The 12,576-nt window shown below is 46.0% G+C and overlaps 1 protein-coding gene across 1 annotated transcript in view; it reads right to left on the bottom strand.

Annotated features, from left to right (window-relative positions):
* Positions 1 to 12,576, bottom strand: part of CFAP65 (cilia and flagella associated protein 65) — a 70,460-nt gene that overhangs the window by 34,519 nt on the left and 23,365 nt on the right. The window contains exons 10-16 of the mRNA XM_032234392.1: positions 11,583 to 11,783; positions 10,920 to 11,282; positions 9,900 to 10,037; positions 8,486 to 8,731; positions 1,539 to 1,763; positions 1,082 to 1,240; positions 25 to 190 (exon numbers count right to left, since the gene is read on the bottom strand). Of these exons, the coding sequence (XP_032090283.1) occupies positions 25 to 190; positions 1,082 to 1,240; positions 1,539 to 1,763; positions 8,486 to 8,731; positions 9,900 to 10,037; positions 10,920 to 11,282; positions 11,583 to 11,783 (1,498 nt within the window). The remainder of the gene's footprint in view (positions 1 to 24; positions 191 to 1,081; positions 1,241 to 1,538; positions 1,764 to 8,485; positions 8,732 to 9,899; positions 10,038 to 10,919; positions 11,283 to 11,582; positions 11,784 to 12,576) is intronic.

The raw sequence follows: 12,576 nt of genomic DNA, 5'->3' as shown, positions 1-12,576 counted from the left end.
TAATGTTCCAATCACAGTAAATACCTAAGGGATCATTGGCAACTTCCTCAGGATCACATGGTCCAGTGATTGTTTGTTCCACACTAAGGACATATTTTAAGCAGCAGGACCCATTGTTAAATAGAACAAGGTTAGATGATTGTGTGCTACCAACCAGGATGTTGCCAACATCTATCTGTTTCTCCTCTGCCTACAAGCCAAACAACAGAGAAAGGTATTAAAAAATATCTATTATAAATACTCTACGTCAGGAGTGTCAAAACTGGATTTCTTCGAGGGCCGGGTTAGCATTGTATTTCTCCTCCACTGGCCAGCTAGGGGGGGAAGGTGGGGAGGAAACAGCTTTGCTATTTCCAGGCTGACCCCACGGGCCAGATTTAAACACCCAGCTGCCTGGATCCAGCCTGTGGTCCTTGAGTTTGACACCCCTGCTCTATGTAAATACTTTTTGTAATTAATCATACTAAAGGATGTCAACGTTTTTATTAAGACATATATTCAATTCAATAATATATCCAACAGGCATCCTGTCAGGGTTCCAAGAAACACCCCTAACAAAAGAAGATTCCGAGGCTTGAGTTTCCTCAAAGTTCCACTTTATTAGACATATCATATTGGCACATCTGGGAAAACCCGAATCGGAAAGCTTCCAGGTTTGCCCCCTCCCCAAATGAAAGTTTAAGTCCCTGCCCAGCACCCACATGTCTGTCACATGGTCCAATCAGGCACCATCCCAACTGGAGAGGCCTCCTAGTCACACTACTCCAGGTGCAGGGCAAGATATCCTTGACTCTCTGAGAAAGGAATGTTATTTTGTCTATACTTCCCACACTCCATATAATCCCCCTTCCCAGCTTCCCATAGTAATAAATGTGGCAGGCCTGAAGGCCCAATTCAAAAGATGGCTTCCAGGCTTAACACATCCTTCATTAGACTACGTGGCATTATGTAGCAGCTGTACCCACGTATTACACTCCATAGCTCTTCAATGGCGGAGTGTCACATGGGTATGCTTCAAATGGCAGCCACCTTCTTTAATGGGGCTATATTAATTTTTTGCCAAGCAGATGTTGTCACTTACCGTTATGGTGCCAAACGATCCCTCCCCAATGACTCGCAGAACGTAGCGAACACTCTTTGGAGTCTTGTCATCCAGCAATTCTTGGTCTCTCCAAACTATCACACAACTCCGCAGGAGATATTTGATTTGTTCAGCAGGAGTGAAGGTCCATGTCTGAGCCTGAAATCATACGCAGAAGAAGAGGCTAAAGGACCCAAAGATCACTCCCTTTCAGAATGGATCAATACGTTGTTAAGAGCTATAGGGGAACTTAAAGAAAGCTTCCTTTTCTCTCTCCCTGCTTGTATTCTTGCTATTTTTATACGTCAACTGTGTGAATGTATTATTTAGCAAGGCACTGTTGATAGTTTTTATGATATATTATTATATACTATACACTGTTAGCAGTTATCTAATAATATTATTATATTTGGTACAAGGAAGACTGCTAAATGACTATGTTAATTTTCCTACTTACTAAAGCTTCACTGGGTAGTAGTGTCCCTTCAGCAGGTTGGACAGACAGAAGCTTTTGGTCAGACTTCTGGATTTTCCATCTGAAAAGCATAGGTAGTCGGGTACAGTTTTTGATGGTGAAGGTACGTGAAGAGCAGGTACCCACACAGGTGGGTTTGAAGTACAGGTTGCCATCACCTTCCAAGATTAGCGCCAGAGGCTCAGCATTGCTTTGAAGAAAAATCTCCTAATGAAGCAAAGATCAATAGACATAATGAGCCAAGGTTGAAAACCATCCATGGAAGTTCAGTTGGGTCCCAGCTGGCATGAGCAAGAATGAGAAAAAAAAACCTGGACCTATACAAGAAGAAAATCCATAGGCAATGGCCAGGAGGAACTGCTACCGCGCCGGCTGCTCTGCACACTGCTCAGCGACATATGGCCCCACAGAGAGGGAGGACAAGGACGAAGAGAATGGGGAACCTGCATTTCCCAACTAGCACCAACTTCCTCAGCCCCCTTAAACTTTTACATCATTTTCAGACTACGCGGGGGAAAGAACGAGAAATCCCCCCTTCCCCCCTCCCCCCCAAAAAATTATTCCGGCCCCAGCCGCCTCAGACTGCGCTGACCACCAAAAAAAAAAAAAGAACGGCGTTTTAACTTGTGTGCTGAGGGTATGATTGTACGATTGTGAGGGTGAATGCACCCACTTTTAATTTAATTAATTTAACTATTTTTTATTGTATTGTATTTTTTAACAACTACTGTGGGGTGTGTCAGTGCAGAATGTTTGTTGAGTGAACATGATAGGTCTGGGGGTGCGACCTGGAGCCCCCTCCACTGAGTGCAGAAGCAGAAGTGGATGGGGGCCCGGATCCACCCCTCGCCCCAGAGTGAATGGTGTGTGTGGCCTGCCGGGAAGAATGGGGGCCATGAGAGAGGGGGGGGCTATGGGGGGGAGAGGGTCGGAGCATCTCGGTTACGACTGGGAGGGGCAGATATGACGGGAGCTGTAGGGCTAGCCATTACCGGGGAAGAAGGACTCGCTACATTACAGCGATTCCTTGTTCTGGCCCTTCAGGCTCACCTCAAGAACCTGGTGGCAGAGGAGATCAGGGCCCTGGTCTCAGGTTGCTGCTGCTAAATGCCAGGTCTGTTGTGAATAAGGCTCCCCTCGTCCGGGACTTAATATTAGACGAGGGGGCAGACCTGGCATTTATAACTGAAACTTGGCTGGGCCAAGAGGGAGGAGTCCCCCTCTCAGAAATGTGCCCAGATGGGTTCCAGGTGCTCCACCAACCACGACACCAGTAAAGGGGTGGGGGAGTAGCAGTGGTTGTCCGGGAGTCATTAGTTCCCCGCAGGAGCCCTGCCCGGGAGATTGTGGGGTGTGAGTCTCTTCTCTTGAAGTTGGACCTAGGGGTTCAAGTGGGCTTGTTCTTGACGTACCTACCTCCCAGCTGCATCACGACAGCCCTGCCTGTGCTGCTAGAGGCAGTAGCCGGGTTGGCGGTAGAATTCCCCAGGCTAATGGTGCTGGGGGACTTTAATCTACCGTCCCTCGGCGAACACTCTGAAGAGGCACAGGAGTTCATGGCCTCCATGACAACCATGGACTTGACCCAAGTAGTTCAGGGCCCAACTCATAGAGCAGGACACACACTCGACCTCGTATTTCTCTCGGGGCAGTAGAGACATGATCTGGAATTAAGGGGAATAGAGACCTCGCCCTTGTCATGGACAGATCACTCCTTGCTGAGGCTTGACTTCAGGACACTACTCCCCCACTGCAGGGAGGTGGAACCGATTAAGTGGTTCCACCCCAGGCACCTGATGGACCCGACGAGATTTCAGAGGGAGCTTGGAGAGATACCTGACTCCCTTGCCCACAATCCGACCGAATCCTTAGTCGCTGCCTGGAACGTTGCGGCGACTGAGGCACTGGATCAGATTGTGCCTCTGAGGCCTCTCCGCGGCAGTGGATCCAGGAGGGCACCTTGGTTCACCGAGGAACTCCGGGAGATGAAGCGCCAAAAGAGATGCCTAGAGCATTGTTGGAGGACTAGTAACTCTGAATCTGATCGAACACTACTAAGAGCCTTCATTAGGACTTATCTAGTGGCGATATGGGCAGCAAAATGCAGGCATTTTTCAGCTCTTATTGCGTCCGCGGAATCCCGCCCAGCCGCCCTGTTCAGGGTGACCCGCTCCCTCCTGAAAGGTGAGGGGGTGGGGGAACCTCTGCAGGGAAGAGCTGAGAATTTGTTCAGTTTCTGTTGGATAAAATCACTCAGCTTCGGAAAGACCTTGACTCCGCTTGGGCAATACCAGCCAAGATGCCGAGGGTAAGTCTAAGTCGGATTTCCTGGGATGAGTTCGAATTTGTCATCCCTGAGGAAGTGGACAAGGCCATGGGTGCGATGAGCGCCTCCACCTGTTTACTGGACTCGTGTCCCTCCTGGCTGGTTTCGACCAGCAGGGAGGTGACATGCGGCTGGCTCCAGGTGATTACCAATGCTTCTTCTTCTTCTCCGACAGACCTTGAATGAAGCGGATTATCTGGATTCCTTTCAGTCTGGTTTCAGGTCTGGGTACAGCACAGAAACCGCTTTGGTTGCACTGATCAATGATCTCTGGCGGGCCAGGGATAGAGGGCATTCCTCTATCCTGGTGCCTCTTGACCTCTCAGCAGCTTTCGATACCATCAACCATGGTATCCTTCTGCGACGTCTGGAGGAGGTGGGAGTGGGAGGCACCGTTTTACGGTGGTTCTCCTCTTACCTCTCCGGTAGGTTGCAGTCGGTGTTGGTCAGGGGACAGAGGTCGACCCCTAGGCCCCTCAAGTGTGGGGTGCCGCAGGGTTTGGTCCTGTCCCCCCTCCTATTTAACATCTGCATGAAACCGCTGGGTGAGATCATACGATGGCACGGGATAAAGTACCATCAATATGCAGATGATACGCAATTGTATCTATCTGCCCCGTTCCAGCTCAGTGTAGCGGCGGACGTGATGTGCCGATGCCTGGAAGCTGTCAGGATCTGGATGGGGATGAACAAATTGGTGCTCAATCCCGATAAGACCGAGTGACTATGGATGTTACCCCCGAAGGACAGTTCAGACAGTCCGTCCTTGATCCTGGGGGGTGAAGATTTACACCCCTCAGAGAGGGCTCGCAATCTGGGGGTCCTCCTGGATTCACAGCTGACACTGGAACACCATCTGTCAGCTGTGACCAGGGGGGCCTTTGCGCAGGTTCGCCTGGTACACCAATTGCGGTCCTACTTGGACCGGGGGGCACTTCAAACGGTCACTCACGCCCTTGTCACCTCAAGGCTGGATTATTGCAATGCGCTCTACATGGGGCTACCCTTGAAAAGCGTTTGGAGACTACAGCTAGTCCAGAATGCAGCCGCGCGAGCGATTTGGGGTGTACCGAGATACACCCATATTGCACCTGTCCTCCACGAGTTGCACTTGCTGCCAATTGGTCTCCGGATGCAATTCAAGGTGTTGATTATCACCTTTAAAGCCCTACATGGCTCAGGACCAGCATATCTGCGAGACCGCCTACTGCCACACACCTCCCAACGGCCGATAAGATCCCACAGGGTGGGCCTCCTTCGGATGCCGTCAGCCGAACAATGTCGGCTGGCGGGCCCCCGGAGGAGAGCCTTATCTGTGGCTACTCCGACCCTGTGGAACCAGTTACCCCCAGAGGTCCGGACCTTACCCACTCTCATGGCCTTCAGAAAAGCTGTTAAAACCAAAAGAAGGATAAAATTCACCCTTCAGTTGTTTTTATTAGGTATATGTACTGATTTTACAGCGGTGGAGATTAACTTGGTTCTGTATTTAATAACGGCAGCAAGACTCTTGGTGGCGCAATATTGGAAGAAGAAAGACTTGCCTACAATTCAAGAATGGACTTTGAAAGTTATAAACTTAGCCGAAATGGCAAAAATTTCAGCATATCTCAAAGAACATTCAAACGAGAGATATAAACGAGACTGGAAAAAATGGATTGATTATACACAAAGTAAATATGGGATTAAGAAACTTCAGATAGCTTATGCTTAGTATCAGTAATAACTTAAATTGTTTAAAATTTGGGTAACAGTAAGAAGCTGAGTTCAATGTAGAGATATTTTAGACTGTGATTGTCAAAAAGTTATACCATGTATGGGCTCTGGGAAGTTGGGGGGAGGGAAGGGAGGTGGGGATCTAGGGGGAGGGGGGGAAATATAATATGTGTTAAATTCTAAAGTACATGATTGCACTTGTATACTGTGGCTTTTTAATGTTAGTGTTAAAACAGAACAAACCGAATATATTGGAAGGTAATAGAAGTATACCGAAGGGAGGAGCTGAGTGAAAGAAGAAGGAGGGTGAAGAGGGGGAGAGAGAGGAAGAGGAGAAGGAAGGGAGGGAATGGATGAAGAGAGGGAGTGATAGGGTTAGGGTTAGATAGAGGGGGAGGGGAAGTAGGTGTAGAGGGGTATGTGAGAAGGAAGAATGAAAGTTGGAGGGGGTTGAAAGAGGGTGTATGGTGGGTCAAGGTGGTATATTGGGTTTGTATTTTAGGGGGCATTTTCTATATAAGTGAGGGCTGTGTTTATTACTCAATGTTATATGCCCCGGTTATGCACAGTAAACATGTGATTGTATAGAATGAAATGGAAATTTAAAAAAAATATTATGTAAATGGAAAAAAAAAAAGAAAAGCTGTTAAAACCTGACTGTTTCGGCAAGCCTGGGGCTGTTGACTTTATTGTAAAGGTCCAGTCCCGATTAGAAATGTATGCGTGTTGGGAATTTTTAAATTATTCTTTTATTTTGCTTTTTTTCTTTCTTTCTTTGTAAGCCGCCTGGAGTCCTCCGGGATTGGGCGGCCTAGAAATTTAACAAATAAAATAAATAAATAATAATAAATAATGTCATTGAATCAATTCTAATACTTTGAAGTTCTAGAAATGCCATTAAACATACATAACTGCAATGGGTTAGGACTGATAAATGACAAAAAGCTAGACATTGACAGAAGCCAATGAAGGCATGTGGAAGATTGGGGGTGGGAGAGAAAATGATCCCAATTATACATAGTTGCCACTGATGAGTTAAGCAATGCTGATGATGTCCTGCTGTCTGAAGTCTGTGGGATCTGTATGGGGAATAACAGGGTTCAACAGAAACCTAGTAAGACTGAGTGGCTCTGAATTCTAAGGCTTTCTAGTTCTGGGACTATGTCATATTTGGTACTGAATGGGGTTGTGCTATTCAGACAGACTCAGTGTACAACTTGGGGGCGCTCCTGGGCTTGCAACTCCTACTTGAAGAGCAGGTGGCCACTTTGGTTAGGAGGGCCATTGCTCAGTTTCATGTTGTGTGTCAGTTACACCCATTCCTGGATCAGGAGGTCCTATTCACCATCACTCATGTCCTAGTCACCTCCAGAATGCATTACTGTAGTGCGCTCTACATGGAGCTGCCCCTGACATGGACAATGCCTTGTGCCATTTCCACTCCCAAAGTAAGATTCTGGAGTAGCTAGTGGCCATCAAAGCAACTAAGCAATATGTATGTGTGGAAAAGTAGGAAAATCCACAGCAGATTTTTAAAAAAAGGCCTTGAAGAGAATTGAAGGGAATCTGGAAGCTTCAGCTAGTATAAAATGCAACAGTGAGGGCAGCTATGGTATATGTGACCCTAGAATGACACATGTTACATATCTGATCCACAACCTGCATTCATTGCCAATTTGCTTCTGGATCCAATTCAAGATGCTGGCTTTGTTTTTAAGCCTCTTCATGGCATGGAGCTAGGTAATTTGGGGGACTACCTTTTCCCAATTGCTTCTGCCTGTCCCATCAGATCTGGCAGAAGAGGCAAGCTACAGATCCCCTCTGTTAATCTAGTAGATGGTCCTGTTCTGCAACAGTGCTCATCCTGTGGATCATCCTCCTTTTTCTATCCTCTCCCCACCACCCCCGGAGACAGGGGTCATCCTGGATGTCCTTTTGGAAGTCCTTCAAAACTTAATTATGTCAACAGCCTTAAAGATCTCGTGGATATGGGGATTTAATAGCAATAGCAGTTAGACTTATATACCGCTTCATAGGGCTTTCAGCCCTCTCTAAGCGGTTTACAGAGTCAGCATATTGCCCCAACAACAATCCGGGTCCTCATTTTACCCACCTCGGAAGGATGGAAGGCTGAGTCAACCCTGAGCCGGTGAGATTTGAACAGCCGAACTGCAGAACTGCAGTCAGCTGAAGTAGCCTGCAGTGCTGCATTTAACCACTGCGCCACCTCGGCTCTTAATGGGTGGCTACACTGGATATAACATCTAATGTTCTCTCTAGCCCTTTTTTCATAATAATATTGATGTTTTAATTGTAGCATGCTTTTTGTGATTACATTTTTATGGGTTTTTGTACAAAACATTTCTGGGAGATTGGTAGCATATAAATATGATAGATAGATAGATAAATATAGGCTGAGCTAAAAGCAAGAAATCTAGAAGTTACAACTATCAAAGGATGGTAAACAGCAACCATCCTCCCCAAAAAGTATTAGGCTCTATGATCTGGATGTCATCAGGGAGGATAAGCCTATTTCCTTCCTTTTTCTAATGAACTGGTAAAAATAGGAAGTTATATTTGCAGACATTCCTAAGCCTCACCTCTCTTCCCCACTTCTTTAGATAAGGAAGCAGGGAAAGGGATTATAAAATAACACATTGCCATAAATGAAGGAGTTATCTGAATTACTGATCCTTGTTAAGCTATCTATTAGTTCCTACGTTGGTATGGAACAGCAAGAGTTTCTTCAGCTTTAAAGGATTTACCAAAATTAAATTAAAAGAAAATAAAACTACTAGAGACAGGGTGCCAAGAAGAGGAAAGGGGCATGATTGCATAGTAAAATTGGGCAAAAAATAGAAAGAAAAATTGGCATTTCCTTGCTTACCTGTGTGAAAGAAGAGCAGAAATTGAGATTCAAAAGCAAGGTATGCTGTTGTATAGTTGTTTCTGTGGGGCAAGTTGAAAGGAAAAAGATCTGATGGGCTCCTGGAATAATAGATCCACAGGTGGGCTTCACCAAGATAGAAGGGCACTTTTCTCGGCCAATGTTAAAACTTATAGCTGTCGTGCCCACATTGCGGAGTAGCATGCTGCGGTATGTGGTGACATTCCGACATACTGGAGGAAAGACCTAGGAGACAGGAAGAGATTTGGATTGGTGAAACAGTCCCTCTCTGATTTTCCTCTATAACTTTTGTATTTTAAAGGAACTTTTATTAAAAAGGAATGTGGAAAATTGACCATATGCAATTTGCAAGCTGACTCCCATGTATCAACCAGCAAACCACCAAAATATAGGTCTCAAACATGCCCAGCTGTTCAGTGATTGCAAACCATCACCCGCACAGAAATGAATGATTGATTGATTAATTATGGGAAAGGTCAATGATTCAGAAGCTAACGTAAGGCTCCAATCAGATTCGCTTTTAGAACACTGCATGCTAGGTTGCCATGTTGTGGCATGCATTCATCTTTCTGACGTATAAATATACAGTATCAAGCCATCCACTCCATCTCTGCATCTTCTTCAAGTTTCATTTTTCAGACATATTTCAAGTTCAACAAGCAAGTATTCAATACTTTATTTCAGTTTTAAAGGACTTTTAAAATATGAAGGTGAAGGTTCAATCTCCGAGCTTGTGGGTTGGTTTTCAAGTTGAACAATAATGTGGCATTTCTTAACACCATGGAAATCAGTTTGATCCAGTGAATCAAATTAATGTGTTACTTTTGGATTCTCACAACATATTTTAGAGAAACACAGCATTTCTAAATGGAAACAGCAGGACCGGACCTCTAAAGACAGGGGTCAGCAATCTGCAGTTCTGGAGCTACATGTGGCTCTTTCCTCTCTCTGCTGCGGTTCCATCACCAGTCGGCAGCACAATTTTGAAAGGAGCTTCCGGTGGGGGGGGGGGAGAGAAGCACAGCGTGCCAGGAGAAGACTCTATGGCAAGGGGAGGATTTTCCAGTTGTCTCCACAATTGAAAGGGCTTTCGGTTATGACAGGTAGAGGAAAAAGCATGCTGCGCTAGGAGCATTGGAGACTCTATGGTGGGGGAACTGAACTTCCGGTCAGCTGCAGAATTGAACAGGGGGCTTCCGGTTAGGACCTTTGTGGCTTCCGATGTTTTCTTTTCTGTGGGAAACGGGTCCAAATGGCTCTTTGAATGTTTAAGTTTGCTGACCCCTGTCTTAAGACATTAATGGTTATAAAATATTATGCCAATAAATGATTATCCTTGGGGAAACTGCTTATATTCCACAGACATTTACCGGGGATGACAAACATTCTTCACCTTGTGACAGTCCAAAGTGAACCGTGGGACGAAGTGCTGTCGCCCAGGTTGAAAAGTATGTCCACGCAAACGGATGGTCAAGTTCCAGGATGGACACATAGTGACGGGCTCTTCAACATTGTTGTAGTGTCTCAGTACCTACCGGTGAAAAGAAACAGAGCAAGGGAAGCCTCTTAATTTGTGCTTTAGAGTGATGTTAAACAAATAGGTTCTGTTGTGGCCCACCAGCAGCCAGCGGAGCTAGCACCAGATTCGGACAGTAAGGAGGTTGGAGAGGAACATGGGCCAGTCCTGGAGTCTGGAGAAGGCTCTGATGGGGTCTCTGTGTCGGAGGCAGAGAGGGGGTCTAAGCCATATGCCAGGTATCAGCTGCCTTCAGGGTCAGACATCAGTGCGGCAGAAGAACAGCTGGAGCCTGTTCTGCGCATGCACAGAGTTGCCAGACGAAGGGAACAACTAAGGAACAAGGGTTGACTTGGGAGTAAGGCCAGAGGTGGACAATGAATGGTCCTCCCAGAAGAAATAAAAGAGAAGTGAAAGGGGAGAGGCATTTGCAGGAGACAATTAGTTCGCTTAATTGATTGGTGACTCTGGCAGCTCTCCAGGCCAGATAAGGTCTGTGACTGTAAATCCTCCCTTGAAAGACTTTGCTGGATATGAATGAGCAGAATTCATAGTAAATTAATAAAAGGGGTTTTTGTCGGGACAAGGAGTTGCTTCATGCTCTTGGGAAGCCTAGGTCAGAACAGGTTCCAAGTCAGAATTCCAAGGTAGGAAGAGAACAGAACATGCCCTTCAACAAATATCCTGCTTTCTACATTTTTAAACCAGTACCTAATTACCCTCCCTTTGTGAGGAGATGGCAGATGACTTTTGCCAGGACGAGAATCTACATATTAACAGCATATTTCACATCAGATAGCCAACCATACCAAAGCGACATGGGAAATGATCCACTCTAATGGGATGAGAAACTGTGTGTGCTAAAGGTCAGCATTTTGAACCTCAATTTCAACCCACCTTATAGAAAGCAAAGCCTTCCAGTTCTGCTGCATATAAAGTATTGACCTGAGGAGGTTGGAAAGTGATGCGGAAAGCCATACTCTTCAGAGATGGGATGTCACAACTCTCTGGCTTCACCTGAAAAGGGCTGTCTGGCTTTCTTGTCCATATAACAGTGACTTTCCCCTTTGTGTGGTTGGTCACAGCGAAAGGAAGTGGCTCTATCTCTCGAAGACTTGCGCAGCAGCCAAAATCAAACTCCTTGATGCTGAGGCTGACATGGGGAGGATATATCGTGAGGTCACTGAATACCCCATCATGGAAATATTCAGCCAGGGGTTCAATGACAGGGTACTCCTCGGGGGATTTGTCCTGCAGTATCTTAAAAACAAAACATCTGTATTTAGCCAAAAAAGAAACTGCTCATTCTATCTTATTGAAGTAAGGGGATAATTATGTGTATCCATGTCCATAAGGAAGGCTAAGGAAGGTTATTCAACAACGGGATAAAAGCCTTTCAAATTTAACAGATTGATTTTTCAGAGGATATCCATATTCATAGCACATTCTGAGAATTATGATGATACAATACAGACGCATTGGTAACCAATTAATATGTTAGGCTTCCCTTTCAAGAGAAACCAGGCTGAATAAGTCTGCTTCTCATAAAACATCGTTTACCTCTGGTGGGAGTGTAAGAGCTCCATTCTCATCTACCAGCAGCTTGCCTTCCTTTAGCATGGTGCCCAGGATGTCTGGTGGGAAAAAGGTCAAACCTCTGGCCAGATGTGTCCTGTACCTGCTCAGATCCTTCAGTTTCAGAGGGTTTGGGCTTGAGGTTTCTGTGTGGCAGGTCCCAACCAAATCTAGGAACAATGGATCCTGACCAGCATCAAGAACACAAGAAAGAAAACAGACTATTTCATCTGCAAAGGCATTTCATTCTACTCTTCTTTCTGAATTTTGTCATCCATTCATTTGGGCACAGGACAATGTATGAAATTCTCTGCTTACAAAATTCAAAGCAACTGCATAGTATTGTGGAGAAAATAAACCTAACAAACAAAATTGAGGTTGCACCTTTTTTCTACCTGTGTCTTAGACATGACCAGGGTCAAACTCTTCTCTTTGCCTAATCCTATCAGACCCAAATTTGCCCCAGATAAAGCTCAGATAAATCAAAGAAGAGATGCCTCCCTAACCAACTCACATTACAGCCCGAGGAAGACTCAATAAGGGAGTTCCAACATAGTAACAAGGTGAGAAATCCCAACCTTCCATCCTCAATTAGCCTGATGATTCCATCTCCTCAACAGTGGACTTCTCCAGTTCTGCTGCCAGGGACCGGGACAAGGACATGCCTAACATCCCTCCAAATTGCCAACAAATAAGATTTCCATAATTTCCTGCTTTATAGTCCTCAACCTCTATACCAGGGGTGTCAAACTCAAGGTCCGGGGGTTGGATCCTGCCCGTGCTTAGATCTGGCCCACCTGGCTGCTCTGGAAGCAGTGAAGGACTGGCCCATGGTGTCCCTGCAAAGGGTTGCAGGAGGCCATTGCAGCCGAAAATGGAGCTTGGGAGCCTGTTTTCTCTAGCAGAGCGCTCGGGCCACCCCAGGAGCCCCCGACATGAGTAATAGCTGGCCACACCCACCCTGACCATGGCCATGTCC

Source organism: Thamnophis elegans, chromosome 1 (assembly GCF_009769535.1).
Source record: "Thamnophis elegans isolate rThaEle1 chromosome 1, rThaEle1.pri, whole genome shotgun sequence".
Classification (NCBI taxonomy): domain Eukaryota; kingdom Metazoa; phylum Chordata; class Lepidosauria; order Squamata; family Colubridae; genus Thamnophis; species Thamnophis elegans.
This window is presented reverse-complemented; position numbering and strand designations above follow the sequence as displayed.